The sequence below is a fragment of the Chrysemys picta genome, chromosome 5 (assembly GCF_011386835.1).
Source record: "Chrysemys picta bellii isolate R12L10 chromosome 5, ASM1138683v2, whole genome shotgun sequence".
NCBI classification, from domain to species: Eukaryota; Metazoa; Chordata; order Testudines; family Emydidae; genus Chrysemys; species Chrysemys picta.
Window position 1 is genome coordinate 127,941,589 of NC_088795.1, and position 22,193 is coordinate 127,963,781.

The window sequence follows — 22,193 nt, forward strand, 5'->3', positions numbered from 1 at the left end:
ATCTTGGAGTGTCTTGCTATCAACATTTATTTCAAACAGTATGTCGTGCCACAACACTAAGCCACACAGAAATTTGAAGTTATGTATGTTTCTGATGATTCCATTTCCCTCTGCCACTGTTCTCCCACAAACAGTTCCTGACATAGCATTATCCTCCATAATGGCAACTATGGCACCATCTATCTTTCCAATTTGGTGTTTGATAGGCTTTATCGCCTCTACTCAACTTTCCCATCGTGTGGCACTCAGTGGTTTCAGTGTCGGAGAGGATGTTCCCAGATGTTGCTTCAAAATTTGCCATCGATGAATTGATGTGGAGAAAAATACATAAATACTTTGAATTACATTTAAAAATTCAGCAGCCTCACTGGAAACTGATGCTGCATCGCTGCCCACCAAGTTCAATGAATGAGAACTGTATGGGACAAAAAAAGCTCGAGGTTTAACTCTCGGATCCATGTCTGCACTCCTCTGTTCTTTCTTCTTATGTTGGCACCATTATAGTAGTCCTGACCTCTCATGTCAGCTATCACAATTCCTGTATCTTCCAGCTTTTTAAGAAGCACATTTGTCATACCAGCTCCTGTAGTATCATCAGTGTCAATAAATTCTAGAAAATGCTCTCTGACAGTCACCACTGCAGGGACATTTTCACTAGGTTCTGTTGTTGTTACAAAACACACCATGAAAATCATTTGTTCCATATGGCTGATGTCAGGCGTGCAGTCCAGAATAACAGAGTAATATCTTGCTGACTTCAGATCTGCCACAGTCTTCTGTTTGACTTTAGTTGCCAGTAACTGTATGATCTCATTTTGAATTGTTTTTCCAAGGTAGTGGTGTGTCTACATTTCTTGGGTGATGACTCTTCTTAGATGCTCCTGGAGTACAGCATCAAACTCCACCATCAGCTCCACAATTTTAAGGAAGTTTCCATTGTTTGGCACATACAGCTGATCTGAAGTGCCACGCAGTGCTAGGTTTTGGGTAGTAAGCAGTCTCACAATGGCAATGAGCCTTTTCAGAACATTTTGCCAGTAAAGAGACTCTGATGCAATCTTCTCTTGATGCTGATCATCTATGGTGGCCTTTAACCTTAGTCTCATCTCAAGCTCTTTCCACCTATGGAATGCTCTCTGGTGATTTGCTGCCTTCTCATGGCATACCAGATTTCTAGCCAGATTTTTCCAGTTCTTTGTTCCTGTAGAACCCACTGTGGCTCGAACATTAGGATGGGAGAGTTTGCAACAAAAACAGTATGCAGCATTCTGGGTTTTTGAGTATATAAGCCATGGCCTTTCCACTTTGTCACCATTGGGGATTTCACGGCAGTAATGTGTTTGATGGAAACTTCTATTTTCATTGTCTTTGGGGAACATGAAGTTTTTCACATGCTGTGGTCCATGCAGTAAAAGGAAGTCCCTCAGGTTACTGCTCAAGTGGGTCCATAGTCCTGTATCATCTAGCCTTAAGGAACTAAACTCAGCAGCAGCTGTTTCTTGCGCCTCCATCACACTCTTCTCTGATGTACACTTTTCTTCAGGAATGTGCATGGTTACATCCATTTGAGATGGAGATATGGATGCTGCAGTAGCTGCCAGGTCACCCGCACTCTGACTGGAAAATCAGGCCTCTCCTCACCACACACATCCTCACTGGGGCTGGAAGGCTCACCGGTAACATTTGTGTCTATGTATCTCAAGAGAGCTCCTTCCTCCTTAGATAGAAAAGCTTCCTTTGCTTTCTTGCTTTTTCTGAATGCAGCCCCAGGGGGGCGTTTTCTTCTTTCACTCATGACTGCTGTTCTGTGCCAGCTATAGTGGCTCTCAACACTCAATTGAAGGGGACAAATAAGCAGGCTGATAGCAGGGCCTGAGTGAGGGAAGATATCAGCATCTTAAGGGCCTAACTGGCTCCTACTACTTCAGTTGACTGCCTGTTCTCCTCAAGTACGTTCAGGGAAGCAGCAAGAAACAGGAAGCTCCCTGAGAAGCTGGTGTTAATCTGTCCAGGCTCCTGGGGGTGCTAGAGAGGTTCATAAGAGGCTCCTCCTCTCTCTCTCTCCCTCCCCCTGCAGCTCCTGCTGCTTTCTGTTATTCCCTCTCACCTTTTCTCCTGCCTGCCTGTTATGTCTCTTGTGCCCTCCTTCCTCCAGCACAGCACTCCACCATCTCTGTGCATCTAGAGCAGAGAGAGTACATATCCACCAGCAGCAGACACAATTTTCTACACTCTGGGTCCTAGTGGCACCCCTTCTTCCCTCCCCTTCCCCCCCCCCCCCCCCCGCCCAGAGTCTGGCACCTGAGGCGGCTGCCTCAGTTCACCTCATGGTAAGGCCAGCCCTGTTTAATTTAGGCAAATTGTTTTGGTGGGTTTTTTTTTGTTTGTTTTTTTAAATCTACCATAGAAATAGAAATTTTAAGTCTTTACTATGTTGTAAACATGAAAGCGTAAAGGCAGACTTCTTTTAATGTTATATATAACATAATGTGTGTTGTGCGGGGGTGTATATATGTGCATATAGTTTGAATTAAGTGTAACGATTTTTAGGTCCTAAGGTAGTGCCACTAATCAATAGAAGTCAGTGAGCATTAGTTTAGGTCCTTACCGCATAAAGTTATACCATTGGGCAAGTGGATTATTGGCAGTGAAATGCACTGCAGAGGTCTATATTTGAAATCAACATTCAGATGTTAGTTTTTTGTTGAGAAACTGAAACCATAAAAAGGCAACACAAACGAACAGGTTTTTTGGTAATCTATCAGGTCCTGCTTGCATGGGTAGTGCTTCTTGACAGTTTTTGTAATGTTAAGTTTATTCAGAGCTATTGCGCCATTGTCCAGATATGCTGGAAGGACAGGAGACACTGGATGTGGTTTAATTAGGCCGCAACTTTATTCTTAAATATCTGGAAGTACCCGGCAGATAAAAGTGTACAGTGCAGGTAATTCCATAATCATTTCAATAAACACCCAGGGGGCTTCCATCAGCCATCCCCCCCTTTCCCATCGTGGACCCCAGCCAACCTGCAGCTCCATCCCCCTTCCCCACTACCCTCCCCCGATTAAGGGGGAAGAGGGTTAAGGGGGAATCTAAAGGGTGGGGTTGGCTCCCTGCCGTACTAGTCATAGGAGCCCCGAACACCACCACCCCGTTTCTGCTCCTTTAAAGAATACCTCCTTTAAATCCTTTACCAACTCATTTGATCTCATCCCTGTATCCCGTCCCTATGGAGTTCCTGCACTGGACATCTGTCCATGTTTACATAATGAGTTGTGACATCATAGCCTATTCCTGTTCACCCAACTAAGTCCCCCCGAACCTGCTGTGTGGAAAGCGACCCCCCGCCACACACACACACACTTCCGCTTGCCTAAACTGATGGTGAGGGGGAAATTCTTTCCCAACCCCCTCCCACCCTGTAAAAGGAATGACGAGTGCATTGCCCTCTGTGGATCCTGACCAAACCTGGTATTTCACCGCTTCCAAGCATAGGAGGGTGGGTGCTGCTCTGCCTGGTCCAGGTACAAGAGGGCTTTTCTTGCAGCTGCGTGGACCTATATAGTCCCCCCTTTTTTCCGGTCACCTGGGGAGAGGGGCTAAGTAGATCCATGCAGCTGCAGCATCCCCACACTGAGCTGGTCTGCAGCTGTAGCAGAAAGCCACTCCCTGACTCTCTCGCCCTTAAAGGGGCACACACCTTTTCCAGCAATCCAGAAAACGGCCTCCGCCACTTAATGTGCGGTGAGGTCACTCTGCTGGCCATTACAGTTGCTTTACATGTTTTGTTGTAGTCTTGCTGTATATTACAGATTGCTGATCATAAATTTTGAATTAAATGCAACCTACAAATAACAAATACCCAAATCAAATAACTGTAGAATAAATATACTGATGCCACAAATAACCAGGGCAAGATCTGGAGCACTCTGCCCATTAAAAATGTAAATCTTCCTTTTTTCTCTTTCTTTGTGAAACCCCTAGTGTCCACTGAAAGCTATACTGTCAATATCACATCAATCTTGGAATGCTGCTTTAACATGGTTACAGCCTGTAGGACCAGGTTAAATGCATTACTCTCTGGTGATGCTTTAACAGTATTTTTAATATTAGTTTATATCCCAAAAAGTATAAAATAATCATTTGAAAAAACATTGCAAAAAAAGAAAAGTATTTGTCTTATCCCTGTAATATGGCTCAGATGAAGTCCTGGGTTGTCTGATGAGCCCTAGCTGATTGTATTCTCACTCTGTACTCTGGGTCTGATCCAAAGCCCATTGAAGCCAATGGGAATCTTTCTGCTGACTACAATGGGGTTTGAGCAGAATCCAGCAATATATGAGCACCAGACAAAGAAAAATAAGGGTTGAGGTTTACATTACGTCCTGAATCATAGAATCATAGAATATCAGGGTTGGAAGGGACCTCAGGAGGTCATCTAGTCCAACCCCCTGCTCAAAGCAGGACCAATTCCCAACTAAATCATCCCAGCCAGGGCTTTGTCAAGCCTGACCTTAAAAACCTCTAAGGAAGGAGATTCCACCACCTCCCTAGGTAACCCATTCCAGTGCTTCACCACCCTCATAGTGAAAAAGTTTTTCCTAATATCCGACCTAAACCTCCCCCACTGCAAGTTGAGAACATTACTCCTTGTTCTGTCACCTGCTACCACTGAAAACAGTATAGATCCATCCTCTTTGGACCCCCTTTCAGATAGTTGAAAGCAGCTATCAAATCCCCCTTCATTCTTCTCTTCTGCAGACTAAACAATCCCAGTTCCCTCAGCCTCCCCTCATAAGTCATGTGCTCCAGCCCCCTAATCATTTTTGTTGCCCTCCGCTGGACTCTTTCCAATTTTTCCACATCCTTCTTGTAGTGTGGGGCCCAAAAAGGGGACACAGTACTCCAGATGAGGCCTCACCAATGTCGAATAGAGGGGAATGATCACGTCCCTCGATCTGCTGGCAATGCCCCTACTTATACAGCCCAAAAAGCCGTTAGCCTTCTTGGCAACAAGGGCACACTTTTGACTCATATATAGCTTCTCATCCACTGTAACCCCTAGGTCCTTTTCTGCAGAACTGCTTCCTAGCCATTCGGTCCCTAGTCTGTAACAGTGCCTGGGATTCTTCTGTCCTAAGTGTAGGACTCTGCACTTGTCCTTGTTGAACCTCATCAGGTTTCTTTTGGCCCAATCCTCTAATTTGGCAAGGTCCCTCTGTATCCTATCCCTACCCTCCAGCATATCTACCACTCCTCCCAGTTTAGTGTCATCTGCAAACTTGCTGAGAGTGCAATCCACACCATCCTCCAGATCATTAATGAAGATATTGAACAAAACCGGCCCCAGGACCAACCACTGGGGCACTCCACTTGAAACCGGCTGCCAGCTAGACATGGAGCCGTTGATCACTACCCGTTGAGCCCGACGATCTAGCCAGCTTTCTATCCATCTTATAGTCCATTCATCCATCCCATACTTCTTTAACTTGGTGGCAAGAATACTGTGGGAGACCGTATCAAAAGCTTTGCTAAAGTCAAGGAATAACACATCCACTGCTTTCCCCTCATCCACAGAGTCAGTCAGAATGCTGCTCCCAACCTGGTTATTTGAAGCTTTTAGCACGTTATGCTAAGGCTGTTAGATTTTTGTATAAATGGGAGGCATTAAGGGTTATCTCCCCTCAAAAAACTTACAAAGGAAAGCTCTTATGGTGGTGAACATCTGATGTTACCCAGAACGGCTGTGATAGTTCAGTGCTAAAGTATAATTACAAATAATTAGGAAAACGAAGAGGAATTGTAGCCCTAAGTAGTCAGTGTGACGGAGTAGGGAGTGGGTCGGGTTGACCTGGGAATGTTGCGTGGGAGTTTTGAGACTGTCTGCATTGGTGATGGGATACCGGGGTGAGGATACCTGAGCATGTAACTTGAGCCCAGGGGGAGATTGGGGCCAGGTGACACCTTTTGCCCGGGAAACTGGACAAAGGCCGGGGGTGGAGCCGGGGGCAGTGGCTGAAGGAGACTGCTGGAGGGGTTTTCGTTTTGAAGTGGCTGGGGAAACAGAGGGAACCCCAAAGCTGAGGGATAAGCTCCCTACCCCTCTGGGTACTTGATTGAGGGGTCCTAGTTGTACCTACAAGCTCTGTTTGGGACTGTGTTCCTGTCATCTAATAAACCTTCTGTTTTACTGGCTGGCTGAGAGTCACGGTGAATCGCAGGAATTGGGGGTGCAGGGCCCTGACTCCCCCACACTCTGTGACAGTCAGCACTCAAGTCAGTATTTGAAAAGGTCTTTAAAACATAAATGTCCACCACATCTGTGGCACAGATTCTGTTAAGGCCTGTGAGGACTTAATACATTTTGATGCTGGTGCAGTCTTTGTGGGGAAGAGGAGGAGGAGCTGAAAGACCTGGCTGTCCAGTTCTGATTGCAAACCGTATGAGCCAGTCCAAAGAGGAATGTCACAATGACTTTGAAGCAGGCAGTTTGCTACAGCTTCTAATGGAGGTAAATTGGTGTGTCAGCCACGAAAGGGAAATAAATAAATAAATACTGGCCTATAATAGAGGGCAGGTAGCAGAAGGTCCTATACCTGACCTTTTATAACAAACCCTTTCTATTTGAAAAAGCACAGTGGCAGGATAAAATATCCGATGGAAGCAAGAATGACTGCAGATGGACATATACTTAATTGGTACCATTTGGGCCATTTCATTTTTTATATCCACTTTCATTTCTGGAGCCATGCTATTTTTACACATTTCTAGTTTAGGGAGTTAAAAAAGCCCATGTTAGAGAGCAAGAGAGAAAATACTCTGACTGCCCCATTTGACCTTATGTGAAATTCCAGCTTTATATTTTATATCTGTCTATCTTACTGACATTGACACTAGCTGATGTTTTTGTATTAAAATTACATCAGTTTGTCTTTGACTATTCGTGCTGCATGTTACAGTACCTAGAATAAGCTTCATTTTCTTTAGCTGAACATTACAGCGTATAGAAACCCCTTTACAGGGAAATAAAATTATTAGCTGGAACGGACAGGAATTTCTACGACAACAGGAAATGCTGAAAAACAGTCAGAACAGACTTTATACTATAATATGCTATGCTATACTAATCTAGTTCTAATGCACCCATCACCATCGTCCCAATGGTACTTTACAGATATATGTTGGCATGCATGCTCTAGTTAAGTTAGTCAGCTCTTTGCAGCATGGCTGATTTTTCTAAAGGTGGTGGTGGTTGTTGTTGTTTTGTTTTTTGTTAAAGCCTTCTGTGTTTATTTTGTATTATAATTTCATCTTTTACATATTTTATATATAAAAGTAGAAAAACCATGTCTTTTCGTTTTTAGTGCAATTTGCAACCTTTTCGCCTTCTTTCTATGAATGTAAGTAATTTCAGTAATGGGTGAGCTCCTTCACTAAATGTATTTTCTACATGTATTCTCAAAGCATAAGACCCTTCCTTAGTAACTAGTCTTTTTGCATTAGTAACTATACGGTTTGTAATGCACTTCAGATGAGCTTTATTTAGGTGAAATCCAACAACCAGGAATAGTTTTAATAACTAACATTAGCACAGGAGTTCTTTGTCTAAATTCAGAGTTCTCTAGTTTGCTTTTTGAGAGCTCAATATTTTCCTCCTTAATCATGATTTTTAATGGTTTATTTTAATCTTATGGCATACTAGGTGCAAAGAGTGTTAACATCATCAAGAAAGTAAGTTAGTGTGAAATAATATACAGTTACTGGTGATCACCATCTGACTTCGCGTTTTCCTGCCCAATTGTCCGTAGCTCTAGGAGAGTCCTGAACTTTAAAAATAAAATACAAAAAGATTAGTCACTTGCACACCTGTTTGTTACATTGATGCTACCACCACATGGCTGGTAAATAAATACACACACGCACAGAGCTCACTGGTTTAAACAAAAGGCCGCTTGTTCCATAAAGAATGTCTCTCACTTTTCCCAGCCCCCCAGTCAGTCTCCCCCCTACTGCCATACAGTAGCCTGAACAGGCCCAGATATAATGTAGTGGTGTCCAACCTGTGTCCTCTGAGTCTTTAAATTGTGTGCTTGTATTGGTTTGCGATCCGGAAAGTACTTGGATATACCATCAAAATCACTAGGACTCCTAATAAGCATATCCCTTTTGCAGAATTTTATAGTGAAAAAAGATATGGCTACCAAAATGCTTGAAAATATTCAGAGAAAAGTTTTTAAAAATAAAACTGATTTTTTGTAATTATTACAGAGTCCTTCAGACCTGCCAAATTTTAATACATGATGAAACCCAAATGCAATGAAAAGGAAAAAAAATCAGATTACATGAAGCAAGGTTTGTTCTTTTTTTTTTATTTTTATTTTTTTAAATTCTAGGTACTAAATGAAGCAGTGGGTGCACTGATGTATCACACTATCACTTTAACACGAGAAGACCTGGAGAAATTCAAAGCACTTCGAATAATTGTCCGAATTGGCAGTGGTTTTGATAACATTGACATCAAATCTGCTGGGGATTTAGGTATGATTATTAAAGACACTGTTTTATTTGAACATGTTATAGTTGCCTCCAGAAATGTGATAGCATCTAAGTCTTTGCATCAACATTTGCTGTATAATTTGTGCTAACATAATATATAAGCTGTATAATTTTCTCATCAAAGTGTTCAAGAATCATTATGGTGATATTAGCATTAGTTAATTAACTGATAATGTATTTGTGACAGGATGGCAGTCTGCCTATTCAAGACACATTTCAAGACTAAGAGCAGACTTTTTTAAAAACTGTAAACAGGAGACTTTCTATTTAAATTGCTACAGACTGTTATCCAGTCACAATGTATAATTCTGTCAGTATTATGGCATACTAAAAATAAAATGAAACATTACCTATGGTCTAGTACCTGTGTTTTGGACTGTAAGATCTAGTTCAGAAGCTTTTCCTGGTAGGCAAATCAGGCATATCAGTTTTATCAAAGAATCAGTTGTAATTACATGAAAAATAAACTAAACCACTGGAGAATTTTGGGGAGAGGATCTTCACTCTCCCATTATTCAAAAGCTGCAATCTGATTTGAACTGTTATTTGATTCACAACAGTCAAAAACAAAGCTATATTCTCAAATTACAAGTTTCCAGGTTATTTCTTCAATTTTTCTGAATAAACTGGGAACAAATTACCTGATGATTTTCTTCCTGTCTCTTTTGACTAGGTCCTGCAAACATTTACTACTTCGTGTAGTACTTATTGTAGTGTCAGTCCCACTGAAGTAGTAAGTGGTTGTAGTACTGGGTTGTTTGTTAGTAAATAAGAGTGAGCCACCAGTTTCCTTGGCTTCTATTTTTTTTTTACAGGTTAGGCATAGTTACAATAGATTTTTTTCTAGTGTGACAAATGCCTCAGGAGCAGGTTAGATCTGAAGATGCTTAGGGGGCTGTTCTCCCTTTGGTGCCTACCTTGAACCTCCATTAACGAGGTTAGACATATGCATTGTGATGAACACAGACATGTTCGTTTGTAATCTTACATCATAGAGGTGGGCCTGAAGCAAAATACTAGGTCCAAACCCTAACTCTGGGTTCACAATTAAGACCCCAGTCCTGCAAAAGTTTCTACATGTGCAGAATCCTACTGAAGCAAATGGGACTCCAGGCAAGAATATGATCTGTACATGCAGGCAGGCATCCTTGCTGGGTTACAAGTTCACAACTCAAACCTATCTGTAACTGTCCAAACTTGAACATCCCAGACTTTGGGAATGTTCTGATTCAGATCTAAATGCTAAATTGCAATATTTCTAAGCATTCAAGTCTGAGGCTCTGATTAGACTCATTTAAGCTATAAAATTAGGATCCAGGGTATTGATCCATGCCTATCTTCAGTGAATAAAATTGTCCCCTCCCAATGAAATGACTGTCGGTTTTGCTTTTTAGTCAGTAAAAACTGGATGAAAGTTGAAAGTCTGATTTTTAAGCTCCATCTGGCTAGAGCTAGTGACTGGAATTCAACTACTGACTTACCATTACTTGCAAAATCACTTAACCTACCTGTCACTCAGTTCCCCCTCTGCAGAACTGGTATAAATAATACATACCTCATAGAGGTGATGGGAGAGTTAATTACTGTTTGTAAACCACTTTCATCTGCTGATGAAATGTGCAGTGGAAGTAAGGTCTTGTGGTAGTAGCAACAATATTCAGAATAATCTGTTGTAAATGCCAGGTATTTTATCAGAAGCCTACTTAGTGGAGATCACATGAGAATTTTTTTACTGCTGCCATTTTTGGTTGATGTATATTTCACAAAAAAGGTGGAACCAAGAGTTTCCCATGGAAAAACTTGAAAAAATCTGACTTTTTCCACAAGCTTGTGAGTTCCTGCTTATGTGCTGAGAAAAACCTGAGAGGAGATGATGTAATCAGGGAGGTAGGAATGAGCCTATAGAAGGCAAATAGGGCTGGGGCTTTGGCTGGAGCCAACTAGTCTTGGGCTTTCTAGGGGTGTGTGTGTGTGTAAACCAGACCACTGAGATCAGTGTGGGGGAAAAGTGTGTCAAAGAAATCACAGAAGCTATTCTGCACCCACCCACCTAATAATAATAATAATATAGTACTGTTTTCTCAGTGGGAAGGCCATACCCTTGTTCCTCTTTGGTAAGTCTTGTGCTTGTCCACTTTCTCCTTGTTCTTCTCCTCCTGTTGCTGCTCCTTATTTCAACTGCCTATATGTAGTAAACTATTTAGAGGTGGGAGAAGGGAAAAAGAAACTCTAGAACTTAGGTGAAAGGTTACTTGACCCTTCTCCCTACAGCCTTCTAGGGACAACTGTACGATGTGCAAGGAAAGTTCCAGCAAGCTGAAAGGTGAGTGGTAGTTCCTTGTTTCTTTCTTCAGACATGTCATGAAACATTTCTAACTCTGTAGAAAGCAGTGTTTGGTAGATGCTGGGCATTAAAATATATGTTTATGAATTTGTATTTTTGTTCCATGAAAACGGCACTTTTTTCTTGTATAACCAAATAAAGCCATTTAATATGATATGTTTAACGTAATTTTATCCTCCAGTTAAACAAGGGTACTCATTTTGCCTCTTTCCTTTACAATGTTGGGATTCATACTCCAGTTCGTGCTAGCAGGATGCCAAGAATGATATGCCAGCAAAGGAAGCTGTTTTATCATAATAAATCTAAGAGCAGTGACTCAGCAGATGATTCCGCACAGCACTGAAAGGAAAAATAGTTATGCGGCCAACCTGATATAGGTTTTTTTTTATTGATCTCAAAAGTCAATAAAGGTGCAAGCCAGCAGAATAAATAAATTTGGATTTACACTGTAGATAAATAGGGTTTGAGATGATAATTTATCAAATTAGTGACATTGTTCCTATTATTGAAGAGAATATTGTTCTGTCTCTCTTGCTTCATAAGATGTGACGTTCATAATATTAAAGCTAGGTTGTCATTATTCCCTCAAGCCAAAGTGGATGGTCCTTTGTTAGCTGAAGCAGCTTATTTAATTTTTATTTATGTACAAATATCTACAGTGAAAAATGCCCTACTAGTTGTTGAAGAAAAAAGTACTTATTCATCTCCATTGAAATGTATAACAGGAATCATCAGCAGTCTGAACACAAATTTTGTCAGGAGTCACAGCTGGTAAATAGAAAGGGCGCATACAGTTAGGGTGACCAGATGTCCTGATTTTATAGGGACAGTCCCGATATTTGGTGCTTTTTCTTATATAAGATCCCCTCACCCTCTGTCCTGATTTTTCACATTTGCTATCTGGTCACTGAACATACCGTACGTGGAAGTAGCTGAGAAGAGGCAACATTTAAGCAGGACAAAAGCTTTTTAAAGTAAACAACATTCGCTAGGGTTATTGCAGAAAAAAAGTTATTTTCTTAACTATGAAGCATATATTGAGTACTGCAAGGAAATTATTGTCTGGAAAACTCTTGCAAGGTGGCAAATGTGTCCATAGTGGCAAAGCCAACTCACCTGGGGTCTATTCCATTTTGGGGAATAACTGCCATTGATCACAAAGGATTTTGGATTCAATCTCTGGTGCCCAATCTGACTTCTGTTGAAGTCAGCAGGAGTCTCTCTCTCACTTTCTCTCACCTTCTTGCCTCCATGTCCTGCTCACTACAGACCAGCTATTGCCAGGTGCTTAGCACCATAAACTCCTATTATCTTCAAACACCTTGTAGGAGCAGTCTCAGCACCTCTATATGAAGATTTAGGTAGGGTGTGTCTTTACTGGATAGCTTGGGGACTGAGGGTCAGGGCTCCTGTTTCTGTTCACAGCAATTCCACTCACTAGTTGTGCAGTCTTGAGTAAGCCATTCTTTTCTGTCTCTCACTTTACCCATGTATGAAGTGGATATAATCATACCTCCCCAGAAGGGGCCTGGTGAGCTTTCACTAATATTTCTAAAATAGTTTGAGATCTTCATTAGTTTATATAAACAAAGCTTTCTTGTATAACAGGGCTTGACAAAGCCCTGGCTGGGATGATTCAGTTGTTAGTTAGGGTTAGCCCTGCTTTGAGCAGGGGGTTGGACTAGATGACCTCCTGAGGTCTCTTCCAACCCTAACCTTCTATGAGTCTAACTAATGCCGTTTAAGAACCAGCACAAACCTCACCTCTTTTGTTGCCAGTGCAAGGCACATGTCTTGACTTTGCCTTGGCTAATATAAACACATAGCACGATGTCCATGTTATATAGCTAATAAAATATCTCCAGCAAAAATATATTGAGAGGCCATAAATAAACATACTGTCCTGGTCCTCCATACACTTACACACGAATTAGTCCCATTGAGCTTAACGAGACTACTCATGGGCATAACTGTTTGTAAGATCAGGCCTTAATATGGATTTCTCAGTATGAAAAGAACATAAGAACATCTATAATGGGTCAGACCAATGGTCCACCTAGTCCAGTATCCTGTCTTCCAACAATGGCCAATGCCAGGTGCCCCAGAGGGAATGAACAGAACAGGTAATCATCAAGTGATCCATCCCCTGTCGCTCATTCCCAGTTTCTGACAATGAGAGGCTAGGGACACCCAGAGCATGGGGTTGCATCCCTGATCAGCTTGGCTAACAGCTGTTAATGCACATATCCTCCATGAATGTTTCTAATTCTTTTTTGAACGCCATTATAGTTTTGGCCTTCACAGCATCCACTAGCAACGAGTTCACAGGTTGATTGTGCATTGTGTAAAGAAGTACTTCCTTTTGTTCGTTTTAAACCTGCTGCTTACTAATTTCATGGAGTGACCCCTTGTTTTTGTTATGTGAAGGAGTAAATAACACTTCCTTATTTGCTTTCTCCTCACCGTTCACAACTTTATAGACCTCTATCATAGCCCATCTTAGTTGTCTCTTGTCCAAGTTGAAAAGTCCCAGTCTTTTTAATCTCTCCTCATAGAACTGCATGAAGTATTCCAGGTTTGAGGATACCATGGATATATATAGTGGTATTGTGATATTTTCTGTCTTATCTATCCCGTTCCTAATATTATATTAGCTTTTTTTGACTGCCACTGCCTATTGAGCGGACGTTTTCAGAAAACTATCCACAGTGACTCAAAAATCTTTTTTGAGTGGTAATAGCTAAGTTAGACCCTATCATTTTCTATGTATAGTTGGGATTATGTTTTTCAATATGCATTATTTTGCATTTATCAACATTGAATTTCTTCTGCCATTTTGTTGCCAGTCACCCAGTTTTGTGAGATCCATTTGTAACTTTTTTGCAGTCTGCTTTAGACATAACTTGTTTGAGTAGTTTTGTATAGTCTGCGGATTTTGCTACCTCACTGTTTACCCCTTCTTCCGGACCATTGATGAATATGTTGAATGTCACTGGTCCCAGTACAGATCCCTGGGGGACATCACTATTTACCCCTCTCTCCATGCCGAAAACTGACCATGTATTCCGACCCTTTGTTTCCTACTTTTTTTTTTAACCAGTTACTGATCCATGAGAAGATCTTCCCTCTTATCCCATGACAGCTTTCTTTGCTTAAGAGCCTTTGATGAGGGACCTTGTCAAAAGCTTTCTGAAAGTCCAAGTACACTATATAAACTAGGTCACACTTGTCCACAATTGTTGACACCCCCAAAGAATTTTTATAAATTGGTGAGATGTGATTTCCCTTTACAAAAGCCATATTGACTCTTCCCCAGCAAATCGTGTTCATGTATGTATCTGATCATTCTGTTCTTTACAATAGAGTCAGCCAATTTGCAAGGTACTGAAGTTAAACTTACCAGCCTGTAATTGCCAGGATTGCTTCTGGAGCCTTTTTAAAAAATTGGTGTCACATTAGATCTCCTCCTCATCTGGTACAGAAGCTGATTTACACACCACAGTTAGTTAATAGCTCTGCAGTTTCATATTTGAGTTCCTTCAAAACTCTTGGGTGACTATCGTCTGGTCCTGGTGACTTATTACTGATTAATTTATCAATTTGTTCCAAAACCTCCTCTAATGACCCCTCAGTCTGGGACAGTTCCTCAGATTTGTCACCTAAAATGAATGGCTCAGGTGTGGAAATCTTCCTCACATCCTCTGCAGTGAAGACTAATGCCAAGAATTCATTTAGCTTCTCCACAATGGCCAGACTTACCTTGAGTGCCCCTTTAGCACCTTGATCGTCCAGTGGTCCCATTAGTTGGTTGGCAGGATTCCTGCATCTGGTGTACTTAAAAAATTGCTGTTAGTTTTTGAGTCTTTGGCTAGTTGCTCTTCAAATTGTTTTTTGCCCTGCCTAATTATACTTTTACACTTGACTTGCCAGTGTTTATGTTCCCTTCTATTTTCCTCAGTAGGATTTCACTTCCAATTTTAAAGGATGTCTTTTTGCCTCTAGCCACTTTGTTTACTCTGTTGTTTATCCATGGTGGCAGGTTTTTAATTTGGGGTATATATTTAGTTGAGCTTCTATTATGGTGTTTTTACAACGTTTCCCTGCTGCTTGCAGACATTTCACTTTTGGAAACTGTACCTTTTAATTTCCATTTAACTAGCCTCCTCAAAAAAAAAAAAAAAAAGATTAAAAATCATACATTTAACAAATAGGTTTGATAATGGAAATAGATTACATAGCTGCACTTGCGTGCTGTCATGCATTAACCAGATGCTGCACTTTTGCACAGAGATGTTTACATTCAAAGAATTTTTGTTTTTGTGAAAACTTTTGAAATGTCATAAATATGTTTCTATTAGTAGTGGTTTTGGGGACTGAACTACCAGACAATATCCCTTTTGCAACTTTCCTTTTGGAATTTTTTTAGTGCATCTCTTCATTACTCCTGTAAAGTTTAAAACATATTAAATAGTGACGAATTCCAAAACCAGCTTTTTGCACACTTTAATTATGTATTGTAACAAGTCCTGCCACTATCATTCAAGCCATGAACTCTGATGTTCATACAAACAGCATGTGAAAATATCAATTGTAAATATTTGTAAATCTACAATATCCTTGACTCTAGAATAATTTATTCCGTAAACTCTAGGGTGACTTTTGAGTGAGGGGGGAAAAAAGAGTGTGTGACATATTCAGTAAATGTATAACCTTTTTCTTTCAGGAATTGCGGTATGTAATGTGCCAGCTGCATCAGTAGAAGAGACAGCAGATTCTACAATGTGCCACATCCTGAACCTTTACAGGCGAACCACCTGGCTTCACCAGGCCTTGCGAGAAGGAACAAGAGTACAGAGTGTTGAGCAGATTCGGGAAGTTGCTTCTGGAGCTGCCAGGATTAGAGGGGAAACCTTGGGCATTATTGGATTAGGTATGTTGACTCTGAGTAGACAGTTGATTTTCAGGGTTTTTTTTACCCATTGTGATGGAATTGTGGAAATTGAAGATGGAAAAGATGAGTCATTTAAGCCATCCCCTGCAGTGCAGGATTGCTCCTTGCAGAATATTCGCTTTGTCCAAGCTTGTATGCTGAACAAGTAATACCCATGCTAAATAAAAATTATAAATGTCCCCAACTCATGGGGCTTCCTCTGTTTACCTTAGAAGACTACTTCAAAATCTAATAGTTTTCTCCTGATAGTTTTAATCTTTCTCTTCTTTAATTTCATCCCATTACTTCTAATCATACTCCATTGTATCATGGTGAATAGTACTTCTCCATCCTTGATTTTTATAACTTTCAAATATTTATAGGTGGTTACTTTGTTCCCCTTCCTAAATCATCACTTAATATTTCCACCTAGTCAGTCCATCCAACAACCTATCTAATTTTGTTGTTGTTCTAACCCTGAATTTCTCTACATCGTTCTGAGAATCAGACACACAGGTGCTGCAGAATCATATAAATCATATAACTTCCCTGTTCCATCACGAGGCCTCTGCCTAATTATCCCAATATCAGATTAGCCTTATTTGGTGCCGTATTACGTTGCATAATCCTATTTAACTTGCTGTCCAATACTCCATTTGGGCTTATTTCAGCGTTACTTTTTTCCCTCCTACAGTTATCTTTAACATACCAGAAAGGGTCCTGCAAGATTCATAAAATATTTTCATTAGTGAATTGGATAATGGAGTACAGAGTATGCTTATAAAAAGTGCAGATGAGACAAAGCTGGGAGGGGTTGCAAGCTCTTTGTCGGATTGGATTAGAATTCAAAGTGACCTTGGCAAATTAGAAAATTGGTCTGAAATCAACAAGATGAAATTCATTGAAAACAAGTGCAAAGTACTAGACTGAGGAAGGAAATATTAAATATGCAACTACAAAATGGGGAATAACTGGCTAGGTGTAATACTGCTGAAAAGGATCTGGGGGTTATAGTAGATCACAAATTGAGTTTGAGTCAACAATGTGATGCAGTTGCGACAAAGGCTAATATCATTTAGGGGTATTAACAGAAGCATCGTATGTAAGACATGGGAGGAATTATTCTTGTCACTGGGGAGGCTTCAGCTGAAATACTGTGTCCAGTTCTGGGCACCACACTTCAGGCAGGATGTGGACAAATTGGGGAGAGGAGAGCAACAAAAATGATAAAAGGTTTAGGAAACTTGACTTGAGAGGAAAGGTGTTAAAAAAACTGGGTGTGTTTAGTCTTGAGAAAAGAAAATTGAGGGGGGACCTTATAAGTCTTCAAATATGTTGCAGGCTTTTATAAAGAGAACGCTGATCAATTGTTCTACATGTCCACTGAAGGTAGAACAAGAAGTAAATGGCTTAATCTGCAGCGAAGTAGATTTAAATTAGATATTAGGAAAATCTTTCTCACTATAAGGATAGTTAAGTTCTTGAATAGGCTTCCAACGGAGGTTGTGGAATCCTCATAATTGAGGTTAAAAAAAAAACAAAACCCAAACAGGTTGGACAAATACCTGCAAGGGATGGTCTAAGTTTACTTGGTCCTGCCTCAATGCAGAGGTCTGGATTTGATGACCTGTCAAGGTTCCTTCCAGCCCTACATTTTTTATTCTATGAAAGAGTTATCTGTCACTAGTTTGCAAATATATTTTAATCTAAAACTTGTTCACCAGCATATTGGCCTTAAGGTACCGTGTGTTCTGCAGAAGATGCTGCTTATCATAGCTGTCAGTTCCAGTCCTAGTTGGTTTTGTCTCCGTTTTGGTTTTGTTTCAGTTTATTACTGAAATGTGTTGACATCACAACTGCTGAATCATGAAAGGCTGTTATAGAAAATGCTGCACATGTAAAATAAATTAGTCCCAACTTCTCCTACTTCCGTGCCACCTTGATGCCATTGCTAAATCCTGCTGAATTTTTTCTCTACATCTCCAAAATGTCTTCTTCACTTTTGTCCATATTCATCCCTGTCTTCAACCACTGCTATATCTTTCCACTATCATTAGGGTGATCAGCTAGCAAGTGTGAAAAATCGGGACAGGGTGAGGGGTGATAGGCGCTTATATAAGACAAAGCCCTGAATATCGGGACTGTCCCTATCAAATTGGGACATCTGGTCACCCTAACTACCATCATCTTAGCTCAACCTTCAATCATTCCAAAGATGTCCTGTATGGATAATACGACGTGTCTGCCACATTTACCATGTCCAGGGTCTCTTAACATCCTTTCACTGACTTCTTCTTGCCTTCTTCACAAGAAATGCCCTTCCTTATTCTCACTTCCAAAGAGCTCTAAGACTAGCTCCTGCCTGCCTTTTGGCTCTCCACATAGTCAGTCCTTCCAAAGCCCAAACCAATCTCTTCCACCCCCTCTGATCTGGCCAACCTGCATCACTCACTGGCCTTTTCATTTCCTTCACCCTCTCTTTTCTCTGTGCCTTCTTTCATACAAACTCCCTACTTCTGACCCCTTCACTCTCACTCTGCTAAGCCTCCCGCTGCACTTCTTCATATCCCTCTTCTAAACTCACTTCTTCCACAAGGCCTATTAACCAGTCTCCACCCTCCCTCAGCTTGTAGGGATAATGAGAGAAGTAAAACAAGCAAAAAGTTTACTGAACAACACTGTTTTGCTCAATCATTTGCTTCTCTTGCATCCCATTTCTCATCTGCTTGTTGTTTGTTCAGACTGTAATTTTCTCAGGCCTGGGTTTTTGTTTCTCTGTGTCATTAGAAAGTGTGTAGCATCCTTTGAATGCTACATAAATAATACCACATTATTTCAAGCTTTCTGTGTTACCTTATTTCTTTGTTACTTTACCCAGAGACCAACTGGCAATCATTGCAGATTCCAGAGTATTCGTATATGTTGTCATATAATATACACTATATTATGGTGTGTATGTGTGCGCATGCGATATCCCACTTAATAAGTGAGGTGCTACATTCTGCATCAGCTTCAGTCTCTGAATGGTTTTAAGATGTAGCCCCATATAGAATATGTTAAAATAATCTAATCTTGAGGTGACAAAGGTATGAATAACAGTAGCTAGGCTTGTATCTGAAAGAACAGGTCACAACCTCCTGGCCAGCTACAGATGGTAAAAGCATTTAGATATTCTTGAAGATGAGCATAGAAGTACTTGGATTAATAGAAAGCCAATCTGGTTACTGCTACAGTTATCATTTAGCTGTAACCGGGAGTCTGAAATCACCCGTTAGTTGCAAACCCTGGTGACCAGCAGCAGATGCACGCCCTCAATCAAAGGGGACGATATTACCGATGGCTGCTTCCTGCTTTCCATCATCCTCTTAGTCTTGTCAGGATTCAGCTTCAGACAGCTTGCTTTCACCAATGCCTCAGTCTCAGCTAGATGTTGTCTGAGGTGCTGAGTTGCATTGCCAATGTCAGACAAGATGGCAATATACAGTTAGCATTATCTGCGTACTGCAAATACCACACCCCTCAATAACACTCCACTTCTCTCGAGTATAAGGGGCTAGTAGAACAAGGGGTGGGGGAACAGAATGTCACCCGTGCTGTCTATACTTATCATTTTGTTACTAATGAAATGTTGATGTACAGTTTGAACTAACCCTTGTGGTAATTTCTTTAAACTAGACTTATTTATTAGAAACATTTTCAGGATAGGAAGGAAAGCTGTTGCAGGCTGTAGAGTTGTGGTGTGTTGTTTGACAGTAATTTCAAAAGTAAACCCAAGGAAATTAATAGGCAACAAGTTTAAAACAAACAAAAGGAAGAACTTCTTCACACAACACAGTCAACCTGTGGAACTCTTTGTCAGGGGATGTTGTGAAGGCCAAAATTATAACTGGGTTCAAAAAAAGAATTTGATAAGGTCATGGAAGATAGGTCTATCCATCACTATTAGTCAAGATGGTTGGGTCACAGTCCCATGTTCTGGGTGTCTCTAAACCTCTGACTGCCAGAAGTTAGGGATGGATCAGAGGGGATGGATCACTTGATAATTGCCCTGTTCTATGCATTTCCTCTGAAGCATTTGGCAGCGGATATTGTCAGAAGACTGGATACTGGGCTAGATGAATCATTGGTCTGACCCAGTGTGGCTGCTCTTACATTCTTAAACTCCTGGCCAATTCATGATGCAGTCTGTTCCTTGTACGGAGATTATGGTTAAATCTGGACCATCAGTTACAGCAAACTTTTCTCCCATTAAATCATTGTTGGCCAGTTTCTTCCCTCACACACGTACATGTGGCTCTCAGTGATTTCAGTGGGAAGCTCCCCACATGCATTAGAAGGCTCTACTATATTAGTCTATACACCAAGATTGGTTGTAACGAACAGAAGGTTTCAGTTTTAAACTGGTCAATCCATTCCAATAGACCTACCCATAATGTATTCCTAAGAGAGGTACAGGAAGATAGCATATGTAATACACTTTGTTCTTTATGAAATTACTGTTCACAGATTATGTACACTGATGTACACTTGAGCTATTCCTGAATCTTGAAAATATTTTAATTATACTAGAAGTTTGCGATATTTCTGATTTTCAAAGAATCAGAGAAATGTAGGGCTGGAAGGGACCTCCAGAAGTCATCTTATTCTCCTTGTGCTGTGGCAGGAACAAGTAAACCTAGATCATTGCTGACTGGTGCTTGTCCAACCTGTTCTGAAAAGCCTCCAATGATTGCGATTTCACAACCTCCCTTGGAAACCTATTCCAGAGCTGAATTGCCCATATAGTTAGAAAGTTTTTCCTAATATCCAACCTAAATCTCCCTTGCTGCATATTAAGCATTATAAACAGATCCTCAAAGCAAACAACTAGTATACACAGTCTTTTATTTCAATATGTTTTGAAGACTTTGTCTAAAGTAGAAGTCCCCAGGGAAAAGCATACAGCACCAGTGATATTGACTGACTGCTCAATATTCTAAATGTATCCATCACCAGACATTCCAGAATTACTGTGTTCAGGTTAAATGGTCAAGAAGAAACCTCCTTTTGTGGCTTCTTGTTTTTTTCAAAAAGAAACTGAAGAACACTGGGAAATCCCTTAAAACACAGTTGGAAAGACATGGGATTTTCCTATCTTATTCTGTTGCATTTTGAGTAGACACAGATGTTACAAAATAAAACTTTCCGTTGATATTTTTGAGGCTGAGCATTGGCTTTCCTGGTGAGTCTGGTGATTCTGATACTTCTGAAATATCCTGATGTCTCAAATTCTCAACAAGCCTGATAGCTGAGTATAAAGTACAGTACAGTACAAATAGTTGTATTTCTTCAAAAATTCGTATTCCCAAACTCTCTTCACACAGCACATGCCAGTCCCATGACCTTGCTTTATATTACTTATCGGTGTGTTATAATAAGTGAGATGAGGACCTCCCAGTACACATGCAAGGTGGGATCCTTTCCTCAAACCAACTTAAAACATGACTTAAGGAAATAATAAGAGAGGTAAGAAAGGGTAAATGAGGGAGAACTAAGGCAATATGGTAGATTGTATTTAGATTAGGAGTTGATTTTAGGCTAGGGACTGTCTTTTCATTATAGATGAGTGTACAGTGCCTACCACGGTGGGGCTTCTAGACACTATGCAGTACAGATATTAAACACAAGATGATCACTGCAGCTACTTAACAGGACTAGTGCATGTTATGATGGAGCTTCTTTGTTTATGGTTTAGCTATATCAATAATGAACAAATAAAAGACCTATGGCAGGTTTCTTGTAGGCATTACAGAATAAGTCCATCATCAAGAAGGATGTAAAAGTGGAAAGTACCATCTCAGAAAGTGCATGTGGGGCTGGGGGCAGGGACAGGGGCAAGTCAGGTGAGCTGAAAGAATTTTAAAGACTGCATAAACCGAAAACCAAGTTGGGAGGGTAGACTCATCTGCTAATAGCAATCGCAAAAATGTGAATGTTTTCAGTATTGAACTGTTTCTGAAATAATCATGTTGTCACAGCTTGATGTGTAGTGTGTCATAAATTCAGGCAGAGAGGGAACTTTAAAGAAATTATTTCGTATTAACTCAGATTGCAAACATTCACTTAACAACTTTTTATTAGAACTGACTGACTGTGCAGACATGGGCAAAAATGAGTACTTTGCAGGGTAAGGTGGGTGAGGTAATATCTTTTATTGGACCATCTTCTGTTGGTGAGAGAGACAAGCTTTCGAGCTACACAGAGCTCTTCTTTAGGTATTACCTCACCCATCTTGTCTCTCTCATATCCTGGGACTGGCATGGCAACAATTACACTGCAGGGAACAGTCCGGAACATCAGTGATTTGTCATCAGCACGTCCAGC

At 40.7% G+C, this 22,193-nt stretch overlaps 1 protein-coding gene across 50 annotated transcripts in view; it reads left to right on the forward strand.

Moving 5' to 3' along the window:
- CTBP1 (C-terminal binding protein 1) overlaps positions 1-22,193 on the forward strand; it is a 416,680-nt gene that overhangs the window by 377,405 nt on the left and 17,082 nt on the right. For 40 of the 50 annotated variants that reach the window (XM_065597190.1, XM_042855560.2, XM_065597166.1 and 37 more), the window contains 2 exons: positions 8,394-8,538; positions 15,624-15,830. In XM_065597190.1, the coding sequence (XP_065453262.1) occupies positions 8,394-8,538; positions 15,624-15,830 (352 nt within the window). Of the gene's footprint in view, positions 1-8,268; positions 8,539-15,623; positions 15,831-22,193 lie in introns of all 50 variants that reach the window. The other 10 variants (XM_065597200.1, XM_065597203.1, XM_065597202.1 and 7 more) reach the window with 1 other exon arrangement.